Source organism: Rattus norvegicus, chromosome 7 (genome assembly GCF_021556685.1).
Source record: "Rattus norvegicus strain SHRSP/BbbUtx chromosome 7, alternate assembly SHRSP_T2T, whole genome shotgun sequence".
In the NCBI taxonomy this organism is placed as follows: domain Eukaryota; kingdom Metazoa; phylum Chordata; class Mammalia; order Rodentia; family Muridae; genus Rattus; species Rattus norvegicus.
In genome coordinates this window covers 117,024,694-117,045,215 of record NC_141540.1, presented here as the reverse complement: position 1 = coordinate 117,045,215, position 20,522 = coordinate 117,024,694, and the positions used below count along the sequence as shown (strand labels likewise).

General features: G+C 49.1%; 1 protein-coding gene across 3 annotated transcripts in view; it reads left to right on the top strand.

The window, feature by feature from the left end:
• Nucleotides 1-20,522, top strand: part of Zc3h3 (zinc finger CCCH type containing 3) — an 84,728-nt gene that overhangs the window by 38,780 nt on the left and 25,426 nt on the right. For all 3 annotated transcript variants that reach the window (NM_001134865.1, XM_087556526.1, XM_087556525.1), the window contains 1 exon segment: nt 16,804-16,988. In NM_001134865.1, the coding sequence (NP_001128337.1) occupies nt 16,804-16,988 (185 nt within the window).

The following is a 20,522-nucleotide window of genomic DNA, read 5'->3' as shown; positions in this document are numbered from 1 at the left end:
TATAATAGCTGTGAATGGGCTTAATGTAGCCGCTGTCCTGTGCAGGGCCCTGCTGACATTTATGCACTGCCCCCTGGGCCTGTGAGGTGGCCTGTTGATGGCTGCCCGCAGGTCTAAAACCACAGCTGCTGGGCCTGGGCTAGAAGTGGTACTAGTCTAGGGCTGAAGCTGTTTTGAATCTGTTCCTCACCTCTCTCCCAGTGGACCACAGGCTGCCTCCTCCTTGCTCCTGTGTCAGTAGTGCCCAGGAAAGGGAGAGAGAGGTTACCTTAGTTCATGGCTCACATGTTCTTTCCTAACTAGTTTTTTACTTTTAGTTTCTTTGAATAACTTTTTTTTATTTTGATGTTTATACTTAGAGAAAAGGCACAGAAATAATAAAGTATTCTAATATTCTTTACCCACGCCTACCAATTATTTTCATTTTGACCATTTACTACTGGTTCTTAAGGACTGTCTTTGTGGTCCTGCACAAGTCTCTAGGCAGGAGGGATGTCTGAGGCCTAACTTGGTCTCTGTGCTCATGTACTTGGAGAGCAAAGGCCCAGGTGTTGTGGGAATGTTCCTTTACTGGGCTTTTTTAATGTCTCTTTAGAATCTGTGTAGATTTGTTGTTGGGCGGGAATGTTGTAGAGGTTCTTATGTGTTCTTGGCTTGCTCAGTGGAGGAGCCACATGGTCCAGGAGCTCTTGGCTGGCCTGTGTTGTGCATGTTACTCTGATCCATTGGTAGGAGATTGTGAAGACTTGGCAGACTCATGCTCCCTGTCGAATTGTTGCTGTCCAATCATCTGGATCTATTAGTGATTTTCCAGTCCCTCCTTCATCCTGATGGGTTGATGGAACTCTACCTGTAAGTAGTGACCCCTTGCTTGTGTGTGTTTGTTTGTTTATAATGCTGTGGTCCTGAACTCACACTGTTAAGTAGGCTGTAATCTGTTTCTGTCATTATTTATTTAGGTCCTCAGTTAGTCTTATCCTTCAGACTGGGTTGGGTTTCTCAGCAGTCCTTATCATTCCCTGGACACTGACTTTCAGTGGACTGAAGGTGCTCCAGGTTCACCCTGGACTTTCCCTTCTATGGTCCTAAATCAGTCACTTCTTTACAAAACTTTGCCTCTTATGGTATGTCAACATTTGACCAGTCTTTGCAGTGTGTAGAAGCTTCCTGTGACCAAGTATTAGTAGTGTTGAAATTTAGTTCTGGGTGACACAGCATGCCATGTTGATTTCTTTTTCTTTTCTTTTCTTTTTTTTTTTTAAGATTTATTCATTTATTATATATAAGTACACTGTAGCTGTCTTCAGATACACCAGAAGAGGACATCAGATCTCTTTACAGATGGTTGTGAGCCACCATGTGGTTGCTGGGAATTGAACTCAGGACCTCTGGAAGAGCAGTTGGGTGCTCTAACCGCTGAGCCCTCTCTCCAGCCCAGCCATGTTGATTTCTGATCTGCTCAGTATCTGCTTGTGCTTGGATGTTCATTTGTTCACACCTGGAATGCAAGTTTCATTCTTTCAACTAAGCACTGAGAAAAGCAAGCTTACTCAGTAGAGTTCCACTTTGTTCTTGGCATGTGGAGAAATATAGAACTATAAATGTAGGAATTTGTGGGTCTTGCTGAATGCTGTATGTACAGTGCTTTCCTGTACAGAGACACATTCCTGTATGTTGCCCCGGTCAGTCTCATGCCTATTCCAGTGCCTCCAAACCCAGCAGCTCCCATCCAACTTTTCTTTTATCTTTTTTTCTTATAAGATTGATTGATTGATTGATTGATTGATTGATTTATTATATGTGAGTACACTGTAGCTGTCTTCAGATACACCAGAAGAGGGCATCAGATCTCATTACAGATGGTCGTGAGCCACCATGTGGTTGCTGGGAATTGAACTCAGGACCTCTGGAAGAGCAGTCAGTGCTCTTAACCACTGAGCCATCTCTCCAGCCCCCCAACCAACTTTTCTTCCTGTGGACTCATTAATTTGGGTTAGAATGAGACATATGTGACTGTCCCTTACTTTGTTTGCACAGAGCAATGGATCTGTTTTACATCATCTCTGGCTTCTGTACATTCTTTTGCTTATTCCACACTGATGTGAATTCTCCATGGGTGAGCATTGAGCTGATTCTTGTTTGAGAGGTGTAAATGAAGGCTGCTAAGCAGCTGTACACACCTGAGCTTCCCTTTCCTGTAGTGGGGATTGCTGGAATGTGGAGAAGACATGTGTTTAGGTATGTGGAATTGTCTCATCTTCCTTCCATAGGGTAGGATCCTTTCTGTCCCCTTATATCTAATATTATTAGGTTTTGTTTTATTTTGGTTGGGTTTTTATTTCTACTCTCAGTGTGTGGCAGTCTCATTCCATCCCCTGGTGACCATAATGTTGAGCATTTACTCAAGCTTGGTTATTCTTAAGCTATGGGGGTACATTTAGGTTTTTTTATAGCACCATGTCTCTCCCCTCCCCTCCCCTATTCTTCTTCAGCCTCATGGATTGGCTGAGGCTGAGGAAACAAGAAGGCTGTGGCTTCAGGGACCCCATTCTTGTGCTTGTCCCCCCTGTGTGTCCCACCTGCTCCCCCTCACCTGTCTCATGCGTGTGCGCGCGTACACACACACACACACACACACACACACACACACACACACACACAGTGTACTCTGCACACACTTCCCTTGCAGGCAGGCTGTCTGCTAGCACCATTGTGCTCTAAGCCGTGATCCCACGCTTAGACCTCAAGGAACATTGACTGGGTCCCACCCCTGCCAGCTCACTCATGTCCCTTCCTAGGCTGGTTAGAGATGCAGGCCTGACCGAATCTGTTTGGGCCCTGTATCCACTGTCTGACTGCTCACTTATATCCCATTTGATGTTCTGAAATTTTAGACATAGGTAAAGAAGCCAAAGTAGGATGTTGCCTGTGGGGAACAGGAGTTGCATTCTAGGCAGTTCTTCTCTGTGTGGGAGCTAAGCAAGCACGAGGTGTCAGTCTGTAGTAGGAGAGCTTTGGATTCTCTTTGGCCAGGGGAGGGCTCTTGAGGATGAGTCCTGGAGTCTTCCTCTCCTCCTGCTCTGGCCCCAACACGCTTCCCCACGTGGTGTTGAAGGAGGCCTCTTCCGGCAGGTTTTTTAGAATTTTATTTTATGAGAACAGGCGGTTACAGCTCCCCAAGTGCTGTAAAAGTTAATGTGATGGCCTCCCTGCGCCTGTGCTCATTTTTATAATTTTTTATTTTATGAAACAGGACAGGGAGCTTAGTGACTTATTACTATTCATTTCGTTTCAATGCAGTAAATATTGATTCAGTTGGGGGTTTTCAATTTAAACCACTCGGCGATTATATAAAATATTACTGGCTTCTGAAATTATGCTTACCGATCCCTTCGGCTGCTCATTAAGGAAGGAGTGCAATTTTTAGATCCCTTTGCCTTCATCATTCTAATAAATGGGCTGAGATACGTTTTTGCACGGAAGGTGCCACAGAAGTTGCTAGCAGGGGTTTGACAGCACGGATGCAACTCTTAATTTGGAAGTCATTTCAAAGCATGCCTTGGTTATTTATTTCTGTTTGAGGCAGGCAGGCCTTTGAGCTTGTGTCCTCGGTTGCAAGGCTGAGTGGCATCCTCCTGAGCCGGACACCTGCTGCTTCCACTAGAGCTGAGGCCCACACCCTTTCAAAGCCTTTCAAGGAGGGACTGGCAGGAGAGTTGTCTTGGAAGGGCAGCTTCTCGCCCCTGACTAACATTGAGGCTGGGAGATGCCTGAGGGATACACAATTCCCAGGAAGGGAAAACAACACTTTCTTAGAGATCTTCTTGTTTATTGTTACTTTATTATATTTATGTATAAGGAGCTTTACCTGTATGTGTGTGTATGTATCAGTTGCATGTTTGGTGCTTGTAGAGACCAAAATAGGGCATCAGAGTCCCTGGAACTGGAGTTAGAGACCATTGGGAACCACCATGTAGGTGCCAGAAATTGAACTCTGGTCCTCTACAAGAGCAACAAGTCCTCATAACCACTGAGCCGTCTCTTCTACCCCTTCTCAGAGATCTTTAAACTCGGCCCTTGCTAACTGGTGGGATAGAGCCAAGACTCAAGTCTTGAGCCCCTTGGGTGCCTGGGCTCAGCTGGTGCTGATGGCTGAATTGGTTACTACTGTTCTGTTCTTTAGTGTTCTGACAAGCAGTACATAAACACTGTGCTTTCCCAACAGGTACCTTACCTAGATGCTGGCCTCAGAGCAGGAAGCCAACTGGAGCTTCTGCACTCAGGTCTGTTCCTTTGCTTAGTCACTCCACATCTGAGTGATGGCTTCTGGGTGAGCTAAGGAATGGCCCTATGACCAAGACATGAAAATTCCCTAGGAGACTTCAGTGCTCCTGTGCTCCCAGGCTAGGGGTACAGGTACAAGTAAGAGTCTTCTGGACATATAGGTCCAGGGCCTTGGACTTGGAGTGGTCCCATGTTGAGGCCCTGTGGGACAGAAGGAAGGTAGGGCAGGCAACAATGATCTGTTCCCCTGTGTCACTTGGTCATCCATGGTCTCTCTGTCCCTCTAGTGAAGCACTGAAGATAGATAATAGATAGACCAGCATGAGGACATTGGGAGGTGGTAGGACAATAAGCCATACAAAAGTAGAACCTGCATATTCTCCCTGCTCAGGGTTCTGCGCTGACACCCCTCATGGGTTCTGTCTCCTGCCGGCCATTGTGGATGTCTGTGTCTCTTGACTCAATCTCAGTCTGGTGTGTCCTATGACTGCCTGCTAGTTACATGTGGTGTCTTTCCTTCCTCCTTTCTCTTTGCTCATGCCCCTCTGTGACATGCTCTCTCTTGCCTTCACGTTTGCTTCTTTGTCTAAGTGAAACTGTGTCTGACCTTGAGGCTCTGTGCACAAGTGGGAGGTGCTCTCCAGAATATGCTGCCAGGCACAAGGAGGCTAAGGCCTTCCCAGCAGATTTTCAAGAGCAATTTTCATGCCTGGGTTCCTTAGCCCCAGATGATGTTCTCTTGAGTGCAGGCTTGAGGGATAGCACAAGTGGGAGGCTCAAGCCTCCTCCAATCTGCCCTGGACCCAAGCCTTCTGTAGAAACCTTGCAGCCCAGCGGTTTCCCTTCCAATGGGAGTAAACTACTACAGCTCTACTGCACATGGGCAGTCTCCTTGGGTTAGGGTGCTGACAGAAGGCTAGGGCATTGGTCATGGGATTTTCTTTGTACCTACTGAGAAATTAGTGGACCTCAGATTGGGGCTGCCTTCTAAGACACTGGGATTTGCCTCTGTTCCTGAGCTCCATGAGGTAGAACCTGATCTAGAAGGTGTAAAGTGTCTGCCTTCTTTACCCTTCTTATTGGTTTGGGTGACTAACGTTTTGTCTGTTGTGATAGGCCTATGGCTAAGAGCATCACAATCAGACAGGAATGACTTTCTGGTTTGTGGATGGCTGTCCCTCTTCCTATTGTGGATGAATAGACAGTTTTAGACATACATACAGCAGAAAAATTGGAGATGCTATTCTAACAGGGAGAAAAAGTATCTTTGTCACTCAGTGCCACCTGGGTGTCTTACATCATTAAATGCTGTTTTAAATACCTCTTTTAGCCAGTTTTTAGAGGTGGTAGTAAAGTGTCATTCAAATAATCAATACCATATCTAATTTCCCATAAATCATCCTCCAGCTGATCTTACCTCAAAACATGTTTCACCTCTCATGGCTGGGTCTGGTAGGTAGTGACCTTACCTTAGAACTTGAGAAACTGGCACTTCTATGGATAGGTGCCCACGATAGCTACTATCTGAAGGGATCATGCTGTTTCTTGTGCTCCCTGTCAGGTGCTCATCCAGGTGGACTCACCCTGTGACCCCATTGTATCATGCTGGGGAGGAGGGTGGCCAGGGCTGGCAGCTCTATCTTTACAATACTTCCAAGACAAAGTGACACTTCCATGGGGTGTAAGTGTCCCCAGGGGGCATGGGCTCTCAGGCTAGTGAGGCCCTCTTTGTCCTGTCTCTTTCGCCTGCCTCCCCATCTCTCGTTTGTATTTACCCCCTTTTAATGCTTTGTTTGGGGATGTGGGATCTGGGTGATATCCTGTCTCTACCCTGAGGCCTCTTGTGGGAGAGCCTCCTCCTAGGTGCTTCAGTTTCTGACTTCCACAGCACCTGTCTCTCTCTGGTATTTGCTTTGGCTCTTGGAGGTCTTAGTACTTCATGTGCTTCCTGGGCAGCTAAGGCTCATGGTGGCCTGAGGTGTGTTTTGCTGGTGACATCATCGACCTGGTATATGGATTGGAGTAGACGTTTGTATCAGGAGCAGGCACAGGTACCCTGGTCAGCCTGCAGGTGTGTGGGTAGGTTGGGACCCCAACTCATGTTGAACTGCCAGTACCAGGCCAGGCTCTTGAAGGCTTTCCCCAAGTCAGCAGGGTGCCTGTGGTGGGTGACCGCCCCTCCTCAAAGCTGTAGTCCCTTGTGTAATTTGCAGTGGGATGCCTGTTAAGATTGCGTCCACTTCCCAAGTCAGCACTTAATTGGCAAGGTGCTTGATTTAACAGCGTGGGAGCCTCCACCGGAAAAATGGCTTGAATAAATCTCTGCCTGACGCCAGAAAATAGATATAATCTCAGCATTAACTACATTAATAGTAGCAGGAGCTGAATTAAGAAAGCCATAAAGCATAGGTGGGAGCATAAATTATGGTCCCTCCTCCCCTCCACATTGGGTCAGGGTGGTTGGGCCTGGGCGGGGTAAGGCCTCACCATAGAGCCTAAGCAGCAGCTGGAAGGACAGCTCTGATGGTCCTGACCTGTGGTCTCAAGTGTCTCATCTACAGGGAGATTGGTGGATGACCTAGCCCTTCCTCCTGGCTGTTTGTCCCAAGTCTGGGTAATCCTAGCAGAGTGGGCCAGCAGTGCCATGAAGTGCTAGAATAGCCCTTGTATGTCATCATTAGGAGTGACAGAACAGGACTGAGTTTTGCTAGAGCAAATTATTCCACACCCGATGCTGTCCTCTGGTATTTGCATCGAAGAAACCGTCTCAGAGGAGGACTGTCCCCCTGCTTGTGTGGCAGCTGAGCTCCCCTGAGGTCTGATTTTAAGGTCACCATTCTTCATCTTCCTGCAGTCCTCTTCCCACAAGCACTTTCGTGTGATGGCAGTGGCTCTGGCTAGGGCAAGTGCCATTGGCTGGGCCATTATTGTAGGGTCTGGTGCAGGGCTATTCTAGTTTTGGGAGCCAGGAGGTGGACATGTCCTGCAGAACTGTTCTGCCCTGTCTTTGTTGGCCACTGCCACTGTAAATGTACATTCCTGAGGTTTGATTTGGATCTTGAATTCAACCTTGTTTATTACTCACATGTGTCTAGCTTGCCTGTTTCTCATGGAGTTGTAGGGCCCTCTTAGAGTTCAGGGTGCCATCTTTGCCATTTACCTCAGTTTCAGTTTAAGGTCATCTGGCAGAAGGTCCTGTTTTCTATGCTGTGGAGTTTGCTTCCTAAGACTCCATGCATCAGTTTCTATAGAGCAGCCTTCCCTGCTCTGTAGAAACCCACCCATCTGCTTCCTATTACACTCTGATCTCCTGTCCTGGGACTAGAAACATGCAGCAGCCTACAAAGTTACTTCTTTTTACCCCTTGCTGTGGATTGGATTGTGTCCTGTTGGAATTCATAAGGTAAAGCCCTGACCCTCATGTGACCTTATTCGGAGAAGATGTCTCTGGGTGTGAGTAATAATAGGGGTCACACATGTTCTAATCCAGTCTGACTGGTGTCATATAAGAAAAGGAAGAGACACAGATGCACACCTGTAGAAAAGCCAGGTGACAACAGTGGGAAGGTTCCTTCTAGAGCCAGGAAGGGAGATCTCCCCTGAGAGCAGTCAGTGGCACCTGGGTCTGGGCCTCTCAGCTTCAGGAGAAAGCATGTTTCTGTTGTTGAAGCACCCATGCTGCAGCATTCTGTGGGGCAACCTGAGGAAGGTACCTTACCACTCACTGGTCCTCAGGCTGTCCAAGGTGCTGTGTGTGGTACTAGCTTTCTCTCATGGCTTGTCCATTTTGCTATTGATGGGTGTCTTGGTTACTTTTTGCCTTGGCATCTGCCCACAGAGCTGCTGTCAGCCTTGCTGGGCATGTCTTAGGTGACAGAGAACCTTCACGTCTGTGGCTCAGCCTTGGGGTGGATGAAAGAATTAGTAGATGAGACAATTAGCTCCTATGCTGCCGGCCCACAGCACAGTCAACTATAGCATAAATGTGGCCATGCTGCTGGCATGTGGTAGCATCTCACTCTGTGTGTGTGTGTGTACACAAATGGAGGTCAGACGACAGTTTGTGGTGTTCTATTTTCTCCTTTTACTGTGTGAGTTCCAGGGATTGACCTCAGGTTGTTAGGCTTGGCAGCACGAGCCTTAACCTGCTAAGCCATCTTGCCAGCCCTTTCCCTGAGGTCTTCATTTGTACATCTTGACAAGTAAATGGTGCAGAGTGCCTTCCACACTTAGTTAGCATCCTGTGGTGGTCCTTCTTCATGGAGCTTCGTCAAGTCTTTCTCCTGGGTTTGTATGTGTTTGCCTTTTTATTGATTTGCCAAAGTACTGTGTATGTTATGGATACTTACTCCTAGATGTCTTCTTGTATTGTAAAACTTGTGTTTTGTATTACTGGGGATGAAGCTAGGCTCTTGCACATGCTAGAAAAGCGCTCTACTGCTGAGCTACACCAGCAGTCTGAGAGGGTGCTTTTGAATGCTCTGATTTATCATTCTTTTCTTTTATGAATAGTGCTCTTTGTATCCTGTTTAAGAAAAATTAGCCTATCCACAGTCATATTTCTTTCCAGAAACTTGGAAGTCACAACCAAGTCTATAATCCTTCTTGGACTGAGTTTTATTTTATGGGGTAGGTTAACTCTCTTTTGTCTCCCAAAGGAAATAGAAAAAGGAGCTCCCTTAACTCACCCAAGTACATGGGATTCAGCTTTCATTTAGGCTCTTAAACACTAGGACTGTTATGCTCTCTGTTTTTTACCAATAGATGCCTTGTCCTTGAAATCATTCCTTAACACTGTTCTTTCAGGTGAACTTTAAGTATACTAGGTCCTGTTTGTAGCCTTCCCTAACAACCATCCTCAAAACCAAACTTTCTTCTTAGTGTTCTGCTTCTTGCACAGTTTGGAAAGCTCTGCCTTGCTGTGCGTGTTTCCTGTTGTCAGTGCTGCCGGGGGGGGGGAGGGGGGAGGGGGCGGTGCCTCTGTGCCCCCCCCCCCATGTGGGCCTGACACCTGCTGTGAAGTTCTTCTGAGTTCTCACTACTTTTTCTTCTGTATTCCACCTGGTTTTTGTTGAATCTTGGAAGGATATTGCTTCTCACATACATTTACCCGCTCATCCTTCAAATTCTAATGAGTTTTTATTGTTGAGCCTTGTGGTCTTTCCCTGGTGTTGCTATAGAAGCCACTTCTTCAGGAGGCTCCCCTCATACAGGGAGCCAACTGGATTTGCTATACAGTCTTGGAGGGCTTCTCCCATGGCATAGTGGAAGAGCGTTGTTATGGTCAACTTAAATAGTATGACCTGTGGATGCCTGAGGGCCTAGCCATGCCCCTCAGCATCTGGCACATCGGTATTGAGTGAGTCCTGTGCTGATGATGTGGGAAAACTGGTGCCAAGTTGCAGAGGATGGAGAGCATTGCCTGTGGTATGTGCCAGCCATTACCACCAAGGATAATTGTGTTGGCCACTGGGCTCCAGCCTCTTTACCCATGTTGCTGAACTCTGCACTCTGAGTAGGGCTATTAAGGCCTAGCAATACCTGTTTTTTGCAGCTAACATACAAAACACCAATGGCTTCAGCTGAAATGGATTTTTAAAAGTGTCATTTTATGGAGAATTTTACTTTCCATCTTGTTGTTTATTAGGCTCTTAAAGGGAAAGCTTGTAATGTATCCATTGATCGAAATACCAATTGAATAGATGTGAGCACATAAAGTACATAAAATCGCCCAGCCCCTCGTAATAGGGCAGTGGTGTTTGTAATGGAGGCAGTGCAATTAGCTTTACCCACCACCACTGGGCTGGGCTGGCAAGGGGTGCCCCTGAATTACTTACTCATTAGTGTGAGTGTGAGACTGGGGTGGAGCAGGATCCTGCAAGGAGTGACACCTGAAGAGTCCTTGGGTGACAGAGTAGAGCTCTTCCTTGGAGCCCAGTTCATGGGTCAGCCTCAGGCCCTAATTAGCCGACTCTGTTCCACCTCCTTCACCAACAGCATCCACCTGCATCCCCGCCTACCAGGTGGTCTCACCTGTCCCAGGTTGAGTTCTTTCCTTTGGTACAGTACACACAGTCAGCCTTCTCCATGCACATCCTTACCCTCACTGTGGCCCTCTGGGGCAAGAGTGCCCCTTCCTTTCCTTTGTACATGGTACCTGTACCCCAGAGATAATAATAAGTCTTCTTAGTCACCCCAAACCTCATGGCCCTGGCACTCTTCTTCCCAGGACTGTCCCATTTTGGGAACCTGAGATGCTGAGTTGTCCAAGTCATTGAGCTAAGCCTATTGAGCAAGGCTTCTGTCTTCCAGAGCATTTCACGTGCTGCCCTGCCCAAGATGTGCAGACACTGAAACCCTTAGGTAGGACAGCACTAGGGAAAAGGAGTGTTTACCCCCTCCCCCACCCATGCTCATGTACTTGCATACACATGGGCACACATACTAGCTCACTCTCCTGAGCTGAATGGCTCGGGTGGGGCGGTCTGTTTCTGGTGGAAAGCCCTGCTAAGCAGTTTAGTGCCTGTCACGGCGGCTCCGCCTGACCTACTTGGGGATTCGCCGTGCAAGCTGCCTCTTCTGCTGACTGCGCACTCTCTATCGCTCAGCTCCAAGCTTCAAAAACCGTGCTCCATTTCCTGAAAAATGCTTCCCTGGTTGTTTTCTCTGCTCCCCAGCCAGCCTGCCTAACTCCTGCTCCATCACCACCAGCTTGGGCAGTCTGGTCCCACATTCTCTGGCTAGCCGTGGTGGGGTCACCATTCTGCCCTCATGTGTCCTCTGACCCTCCTCCTCTTCTTTCCCAGCCTATTGCTTCCTTGGTGCTTAGCCTTTGATGCACAGATGGGTACCTTGCTTGCCAGATCTTCTTGCCCTCTCTAGCAAGTCCTCCTTGTTCTGTCTCCTGCTATCCCTGCCTATAACTGACTAGAGCTTTCAGAGATGCCCTGATCCTTGCCCTTCCTGAGATATCCTGGGAGCCCCATACTATATACCTCTGCTCCATCTGACATGTGTCCATTAGCACAGATTTCTAGAGCTTCCCACATTCCACACAGCATAGGCCCTGTCCCCTGTGAGTCCTAGATGACAGACAAATAGCTAGGTAGAACCCATGTCTTTCCTAGTCTGGGAGTGTCTCACTGTCACTGGGTATTGAGGAAAAGCTTCCTCAGGGACATAATACCTGAGCTTGGATCCAGATCTAATCATGACTTTAGGCAGAGGGACATCATGAGGTCCAGTACCAGGAAGTACAATCCTTCGTAGGCTCTGCACTTTCTAGGAAAACTGACTTTCTAGACTGGGGAGGGGTGGGTGCTGAACATGATTAGCAAGGACTAAACAGCCCAGCCCTGTGGACCCTTTGTGAAATACATAGACTGAGGAAAGTGAAGGGACCTTATCAACTGTGTAGTTTCAAACAAATGGTCAGGGAAGAGTGGATGAAGGGACCCTTAACCTGACTCATTGGAAGCCAGGCTGGGCTCTAGGGCGTCAGCAGAGGACAAATAGATGAGGCCTGGGGTTGGAGGGGAAGCAGCAAGGCCTTTGTTTCTTAGAGGTTTGGGAGGCAAAAGGTACTGGGGATGGAAGTGGACAGCTTAGAGCAAGAGAGTGAGTATGGGCAGAGCTGGGCGGGACAGGAAGGTTCTGGGTAGAACTCTTCGTGGTTTTCACCCTTACTGTTAGGGGTCGGATTTCTTCTATCTGTGCAGTTTGGTATGCTGGAAGGAAATGAATCTTAGTTCCCTTCCCCTGCCACTCAGGGCCTCTTCTCCATAAGAGCCATACTACTTGCCTCAGCTATTAGAGTAAGTCTCTTCCCTCAGCACTAGTCACAGTAGAGACCTGGCTTTGATCTCAGTATCTGTTGTTCAAAGATGCCATCGGACCTGGTGTGTATAGGCTTCCGAGTTTAGAATTACTTGGCTGTGGCCTGGGCCTCTGCATGTCACTTGACTGTCCCTTGCCCAGAGGTCCTTGGCCTCCTTACTAACTGTACTGGTCACACTGGTCTCTAAGAGAGAGGGATGTGTTGCATGTGGAAGTCCCATGCATGAGATTACAGAGTCAGGAGAATAGTGCCCAGAGTGTGGGGTCGCAGAGGCCAGGCTGCCTAGGAGGGTCTAGACAGTTGTTAGGAAGAGCTGTTGGCCAGATACCTGTCCACTGACCTCAGGCTGCTGCTGCTTATTCAAGAGTTGGAGTATCCTGTTGTGTGCAGATCCTATAAAGGCTAGGGAATGCCAGGCTTAGCCACCCAAGTACCCCCCACCACATCACTACCTCTCTGCCAGGCCAGTCAGCTTCAGGCTTGGAAGTTTCCACTGCTCATAAGGAAGTGGACACAGCACTCCCCCCCCCCCTTCTTTCTTTTTAAGAAAAAAGAAAGAAAAACCTACTTTTGAGGTGTGTGTCTTTCTCCCCATTATCACTGCTTTTCATTTAAAATGTTATCTTCCCCTGCCCCATCCTTTGTGTGCCCCCCCAAGGGTAAGAGGGGAGGCCCAGCCTCACCCTGGTGTAGTCAAGGTTATGGTGATAAATCCTGGGGCATTGTCACTTCTATTCGGAGTAAATTGGCTGGCCGCTTTCGGGCTGAAGGAAAGATAATTTGCTGTAGTATTTCAAATGGATTAGAAATGGATTTGAAGGGAAAGTTCATGCCTCCCATTACAAAGGCGAGAAAGAAGACTATCTTAAGGCACTGTTCCCTCCCTGGCCTTCATTATCCACGCTTAATACCTTTCCTATTTTCCAGCGTTAATGAAATTTCCTGGCGGCATGGGCCTGCTGGACGGATGGGAGAAGCCTTTAGATCTGCGGCTCCTATTGCAGAAAAGGAATTACAGAGCCGTGCCGTGAGGGCAGGCGCTTGCAGGGTCCTTGGCCCTGCTATTATCTCATTAATTTTATCCCCTCTTCTCTGTACAGTTCGTTTCCAAAGGCTGTCCTCTCCATTAGGGTAACAATTTACTGGAGTGCTGTGACACCCGTGGCAGTAAAAAGCTACAAGGCCCCACCTGGCGCCCTCTGTTGTGGCTTCCAAAGCCAGTGAGCTAGCAGGGGTGTGGGTGGTTGGGTGAGGGAAAGGCCTTTGCCTTGCCGGGTTAAGCCCCAGGGTCCAGCCAGATCTCCTTGAGTGCTCATCCACATCAACGCCCCAAATGTAGCCTTTTCCGTACAAGGCTTCCAGGTTCTTGGCTGAGCAAAGCAGCAGGTAGTACCTGTCCCTGTTCCATGCAGAACCTGGATTCACAGACCTTTGCACACAGAGACTGGGATAAGAACAGAGGGGCTGCTGTTCTGCATCCTGTCCAATGAGATCCACATATAGCCCACAGTTGTTATCACTACATAATGAGCAGTGTTTCGTTTGTTTGTTTTTTAAAAAGGAAGAGAAAGAGACAAATGGATATTTCCTGATCATCAATAAGAATTTAAACATGTCAAGCCATACATGGTATATACCTGTAATTCCAGCACTCAAGAGGCTGAGGGAGAAATGTCTCTTGTTTGAAGTCATCTTGCCCTACACAGTAAGACCTTGTCTCAAAAAAATCAATGCAAACCAAAACAAAATAAACAGGTAGAATAACTAAGACTGTTTTGGGAAGAACTGTAACCACAGCTCTCAAGACCAATCATGTTCAACCTCAGGGTGAAGGCAGAGGGAACCAGGTCTGAGCTGAGGCATTCCTAGCCCAACCTTATACCCATGCTGGCTCTTGACTCCTGTTTCTTTGAGGCAGGTTCTTGACGGTCTCCAACTCAAGACTTCCTCATGCATAAGGGAGGGACTTCAGGCCTCCTTCTTAAGCAAATCCTTGAAAAAGAAAAGGAACTCCACAGTTCTGGCTGGACCTGCCTAGGTCTCAGGCTGCCTCACAATGTTTTAGCCTGTGGTCCTTTTCTGTGGCTATATCTAGGGAAGACTAGATGGGAATCCCATTCAGGGCTCGCTGTGCATTAGCACAGCCCTCTAAGAAGCCTCCAGAGGGAGAGCATCAGGTATGTTCTCACAGGACCCAAGACTGTAGTTGAGCATGAGTGTGCTTATCTTCTGACCCTTGTATTTCTGGTGGCTGTGTATTTGCTCATATAGATGGCTATAGGGATGGAGTGTTTAGGAGAAGTATTATGAGAAGAGAGCCTGCATAGAGTCCAGTCAGGGACTCATCAGTCTTTTGGTAAGGATCAGAGCTGGCTTCTAGTTCCAGTTGTAGGGTGGCCAGAAGCCTGGTGAGAAGTCACCACTACAGAATGGTACTCTCCAGTCCCCAGTCTCCTCTTCCTCAGAATGCTACTCTAGCCCCAGCCTGGTGGGTGCAGGGATATTTTCCCTGTATTCAGGTTGACCAGACTCCCATCAGCTGCTGCTCTAGTCCCAGTTTATTCTAACTGAGTGTTGAAAATTAAGTTGAACATCCCTTTGTGAAGTGGACACAGATCTGATGGGAAGGCCTGCATACCACTAAGCCTCTAAGACTGACAAGTAAGGGGCTGGTACAGTAGAAAATCGTTTGTGGTTGGGCCTTTCCTCATACTCAGTGACAGCCAAGGGTACAAAGTCTGATAGACTAGCTCCTGGAGGTCCCAGCCTCTTAGGATTCCCCATCTAACCCACTACAGGGCCAGTGAAGTGTGTGATAGTGGGGCAGGGAAAGGCCAAGCAGACTGATCACTACTGCCTGGCTTCTTGGAGACCTCTTTCTTTCCAAGATTGGTGGTTGTGAACTTGAATTTTAATTAAGAGAAACTGGGTTAAGTGCCTTCTGTGGCCTCCCCACCACTGTGTTTGTACTTACACCGCAGCTTTGGTCCCCTGATATCTGCCTCGCTTTGCTCACATTATCTCACTAATGAGCCCTCTGAGGCTACTGGCTGGCAGGAGGAGACTAACGCTCAAAGAAGTGGGTATGGTGCTGAACGTTAGAGTGGTGGCTGAGTCCAAGTACATGGCTACCCTCCCCTAGTGATTTTCTTTCTGGGCAGCTCCCACTGTGGGTGGCAGGGTAGGCTATGGTGGACAGTGCTGCAGGTGTCTTGGCAAGGCAGGCAAGCAAACCCCCTCTGGCTATTACTCTACAGCTCAGCTCTGGGGATAACCTCCTTGACCCTAGTTTGCTGGAGAAGGTAGGTTTTTTTTTTTTACAGCTGTGGGATCTCAGACCTCTCAGGAGCTAGGCCTGAATAGGCTACAGGGCCATGGGAGACAGTGGGAGTACCCTGTGAGATCTGGAAGAGATGGGTCACAGCCTTGTACCAGGCAGGATATGCTTGCCTTGCCTTCAATTTTAGCTCTTCTCTGGGGAATGGGGACTGCTGTTATGAAGACCTCTGTGTGCTCTGCTGATATATAGCTGGTGCCCATTGCTCCCACGTGCCACTAGAGGGCAGTGATTGCAAGTTGTGATCATGTGATAAGTAGTGTCTGATTTACATAAATAAGACACCACCAAAACAGTTCCCTCCCTCCCTGGGGACACTCTGCTCGAATCACAGTTAAGCAGGGGGTGTCACATTGGTGGAGGACAGAGGCCTTCTCCCCAAGTGATAGCAACTTTAAGGCCCTTCCTCATCTTGTTTAGTGCTTGACCCTCCAGGGGTCCTAGGGTGTCTGGTAGACCTGAAATCTTGGAAAGGGCAATAGGGAGGCCTCTGAGGTCCACCAATCCTACAGCTACTTCAGACTCTGGGATAGCAGTTCCTTCCCTGTTCTTTCCTTCCCGCCCACCCCCACCTCTTTTGTTTGTTTGAGACAGGGTTTCTCTGTGTAGCCCTTACTGTCCTGGAACTCATTCTGTAGACCAGACTAGCCTTGAACTCAGAGATCTGTGAGCCTCTGCTTCCCAAGTACTGAGTTAAAGGTGTGTGCCACCACTGCCTGGCTTGAACAGTAGTTTTTATTCTGTATAGTGGGCCTGTAGGGTGGTGGGACTGCCCTGATACATTGTCAGCACAGAGTTCTCTAAGCAGTGGGTAAAGAGAAGGGCATAATGAACAGTAGTCCCTGTTGGTCCCATGGCATCTCTTGTCCTGGGGCAGGGTCTGCACCAACCTTGGCAGAAGCCCAAGTAGGTGTCATATACTGGTGTTGGGGCCAAGGCCCTGCACAACTTTTCAAAATATAGGTGCCCAGACATCTGCCTTCTTTTGTGCCCAGGGAACCTCCCCAGTATAGGGATCCTCACTAGTGGCCAGGCTAGGAGACAGTCTCCAAGGACAGAGTGTGTTGGAAGACTCCATTCCCCTCTGGGGCCCTTTGGGAGCTCATGATTTCCTAGCCAGCTTGTATAATACTGTGCTTTGGAACTCCTTGGCTACTGCTACAGAAGTGTCTCTATGAGAGGGAAGGGGGCAGAAGTCTCTTGGCAACAGTTGGACCAAAGACCCCCCCCCCCCAGCCACTCCCAACTACAATACAGCAAGTGCTTCAGGCTGGGTTTAGCCCTAACTACCAGATCTAGAGCTTATTCTGGGCCGTGTCTGATAAACAGTTTGTTGTCTCTGTAGGTCTCTAGTGCTGAACCGCCTTCGTCCAACAATCACTGGGGGAGGGAAAGCACCACCTGGTTCCCCTCGATGGCGTAACAAAGGCTACCGATGCATTGGAGGGGTTCTGTACAAGGTGTCTGCCAACAAGCTCTCCAAGACCTCCAGCAGGCCCAGTGACAGCAACAGGGCCCTCCTCCGAACAGGTGAGTGAGCTGGGATGGTGAAGAGTAAGGGGGTGGGGTGAGGGGTGGAGTAGACACCAAATGTTAGTGTTTCTTTTCTCTGGACCTTGGTTCTACCCTGAAGCTTTCAGCTGTGGGCATAACCATGTAAGGAGCATGAGGCCAGGGCCCTGGAACGTCTCAGCTAAAGAACAGATAGACCCAGAGAACTGGATAGACACAGGGCTTTAGGAACGTTCCCTTATGAAACTGAAGGGGCAGCCAGAGTGGGGCAGTGTTTGGAGGCCCTGCAACCCTAGTGCCCCCTGGGAGTCAGAATGGCGCTTGCCTCTTGCTTGGCTGAGCAGCCCTAGATTTTCTATGGGAGACGATGCAGGAGCGCCTGTGTTTTGCTTTTGGACAAAGGATGAACCAGGTATAGTAAACATGCCCGGGTGAGCGAACACCTGGGGCCATGGCACCCTTAATCACATTGGTGATGCCTCACCAACTGCATCTGGAGGCAGGCACCACCACTGCTGCAAGCCCCCCGCAGCCTGGGGACAGGCTGAGGAGAAGGAAATGCTTTGGATGTGCTTATTGTACAAATCAACGAGAAAAGTATTTTGGTTTCAGTCCAATTTTACCCTCTTTTTTTGCCCATCAAAAAATATGGCAAGATTGTGGATTGCTATGGGATCGCAGAGGCTCAGCTGTGCCCAGTAGTCCTGTTTGCTCACCAGAGGGGCTGAAAGGAGCAAGGCTCAACCCGGGAGACAGCAGTGCCCAGGGCAGGAGACACATTCCATTTGGGGCAGCCGGCTTCTCTGTCCCTGCCAAGCTGTGCTTGAAAGCTGCTCTTGAGGAAAGGTGTTTCCAGGTGCTGTTCTCTGGGACATGACGCACAGGGAACATGGCAACTGTGGTGTATCCCTTGGGTGTATTCTTGGGGGGATGGAGGTGGGGTGGGGCTGATAGACTGACTTGAGAGCTGTGGTAGTAGCCTGGGCTCCTGCCCTGACTCTGACATGCCCTTGGGTCTCTGCCTCCCTACCAGTACCCACTGTGGTCTCCCTGTGCCTGTGACTTTGCCCTGCCTCGTACTCTAGCTTCCTAAGCACCAGGCTTGGGTTAGGAAGAACCTTGAGCTGGGAAATAAGCCCTCTCATCTCTCTCCCTGTAGTGACCACCATAGTGACTGCCGTATGATCCCGTCCTCAGATACTTGGACTGGCTATCTTGTGCTGCATCTTGATTTAAACTGCGTCAGGCTGGATGGGCCTAGGGCCTGGGGCTACACTAGCCACCTGAGCTTCTTGCCTCCCTTGTCTGGGCAGGTGGAGACGAGAGATGTAAATTCTGGAGGGCAGATGGCTGTGCTGGATTTGGCCCCTCATAGTCGTGTCCTTCACTGGGTTCTAAGCTACAAAGAGGGCTGGGCTGCTTCCCTCTTACTCCTTACTGGGAAGCTGTCTGCTCCTGTGACCCAGGGGCCAGTGCTGAGTTCTGTTGACTCTGTCCTTCTGTCTTCCACACTCAGAGCATCCACATCACTGTGCTGTGAGCAGTTCTTCTGGGTCTGTCTGTTTGGCCCTTTTTTTGCTATAGACCCAGCTATGAAGGAACCTGTGTTCCCATGAGCCCTTGGAGCCGTGTTCCCCAATACCTGAGCATCTGCCCAGAGCCTGTCTCCATTCAACCAGTTACCTAAGGGAACGTGATAAGAGCAGGCTGGGAGTCCCAGTGGGCCTCTCTACTGTTATCTCTACTCCTGTCCCTGCTCTGCCAAGGCCTCAACCTGCTGCAGTCAAGACTATCATGGTCCCCGACTTTCCAGCCTGACCAAGCCTTGGCAGCCACTCTGGGACCCTTCTGGGGCTTGGCTTTCCCTCCTTGGAATGGGATAAGAGACACACAGCCTGGCAAAACCTTCTGAGCCAGGGGAGATGATCTGTGGGCTGGATAGCACCTGATGCCCAGACAACCCCTCCATAGACCCCCCACCCCACAGTGAAGAAGGGATATTGCTCCCAACTGTGTACTACTGCTGACTGGCCCACTTACAGTAGTCATAATTAAAGAAATAAATTTCCTTCCCTAGTGTCAGCAAACCTTTGACTTCAAGAAAGTACAACCCTTCACAGGAGGGATGGGGCACTGACTCCTCTCCTGGCCCCCCTCCAGCCCCTTAAGGACAGAGTCAGCATTAGCCATGGCTTTCTTGACTTTCTGAGGTTTAGCCCACCTTCTCAGGTTTACCTGCTATTCAGATGGCTCAGTTCCTGCACCCTTGCCCTGTAATTTGGCCTGGGACCTGTGTCCTTGGTTGGCTGGACTTGCTGAGGGCACAAAGAGCCTGTCAGCTCCTTCAGTGAGGGACGTAAAGAAGTCTAGTCTCAGGCTAGCCCTGGCTTCTTGAGGGACTCCTGGGTTCTCAGGCCAGAGAAAGGCAGGTGTGTGATCTGTATTTTTTTCGCTGCTGACTAGCTACCTACACGTTCCTGAGCAAATGAGGTATCTGTAACTTTTTCTTTTGTTTTTTGAGATAGGTCCTTCTATTATATAGATCTGGAGGCCCTGGAACTCCTGCCTCAGACTCACAGAGATCCACCTGCCTCTGCGTCCTGAGTCCTGGGATTAAAAATGTGTACCACCAGACCTAGCCCTCTGTAGCTAATTTTTTTGCCCTGCCTGGGTGCCAGGAGGTTATATAGAGGGACATGCAGGGAAGGAAGCCTTGTCAGCTGCGCTCCAGGGGGGCAGAACTGCTGGGTCATGGAGAACCTGCTCATATGCCGTTCCTACTGACAGTTCCTCTGCCATTTTGGTTTTCTTTCCAAGACTGCAGCTCTGTGCTTTTGTTGGATGTGCCCTGCCTGGACCTGGCAGAATGTCAGCCAAGCAGACCTGAGCTTCGGGAGGCCCTTGCTTTAACCTCCTGGGAGCAACTAGTCAGCTCTGCAATGGAACTCAAGCAAATACCTTGAGCTTGGTCCCTTGTTTGCCTGAGGGGCTCTGCCAGAGTGGTAGCCACATGCTAAGGAGGCTTTGACCTCTCAGAAAGATGAGCTCCCTTTGAGGACCAGAGAACAGACAGGGCACTAAGCGAGGGTGGAGCTGGAGGGAGCCAGTATTTATTTTGGGAAGCTTCAGGAAGTGAAAGTGCTCCAGAGTGCACAGCAGAAGCAGCAGCTTGTGCTCCCAGGTCAGGGCTATGCCTTTTGCACCTCTGGCTGCTTCTTTTCAAGCCAGCTACTTTATGTGCATTTTTAACACTGCAAAGCATTTGGAAAGGTGCCTCCTATCCTTGTCAAAACTCCCACCGTGAACCCCACGCTGATGTGTTTTTAAAAGCAGAAAGTGGAAAGAGGAGAAAGCAGCTCCCTACCAGGTCCTGACAGGTGGCACGTGATGCCCGCGTGTCCCTGTCTGGGAGCAGATGGTGCCAGTGCCACCAGCAGGCTGGGCGACAGCCCGGGAGCCAGTGCTCATTGACAGACTATCACATTGCACGTCACTGGTTACAAAGACTGGCAGGTGTGAGTGTGTGTCTGTGCCACCTAGACAGTACTCCAC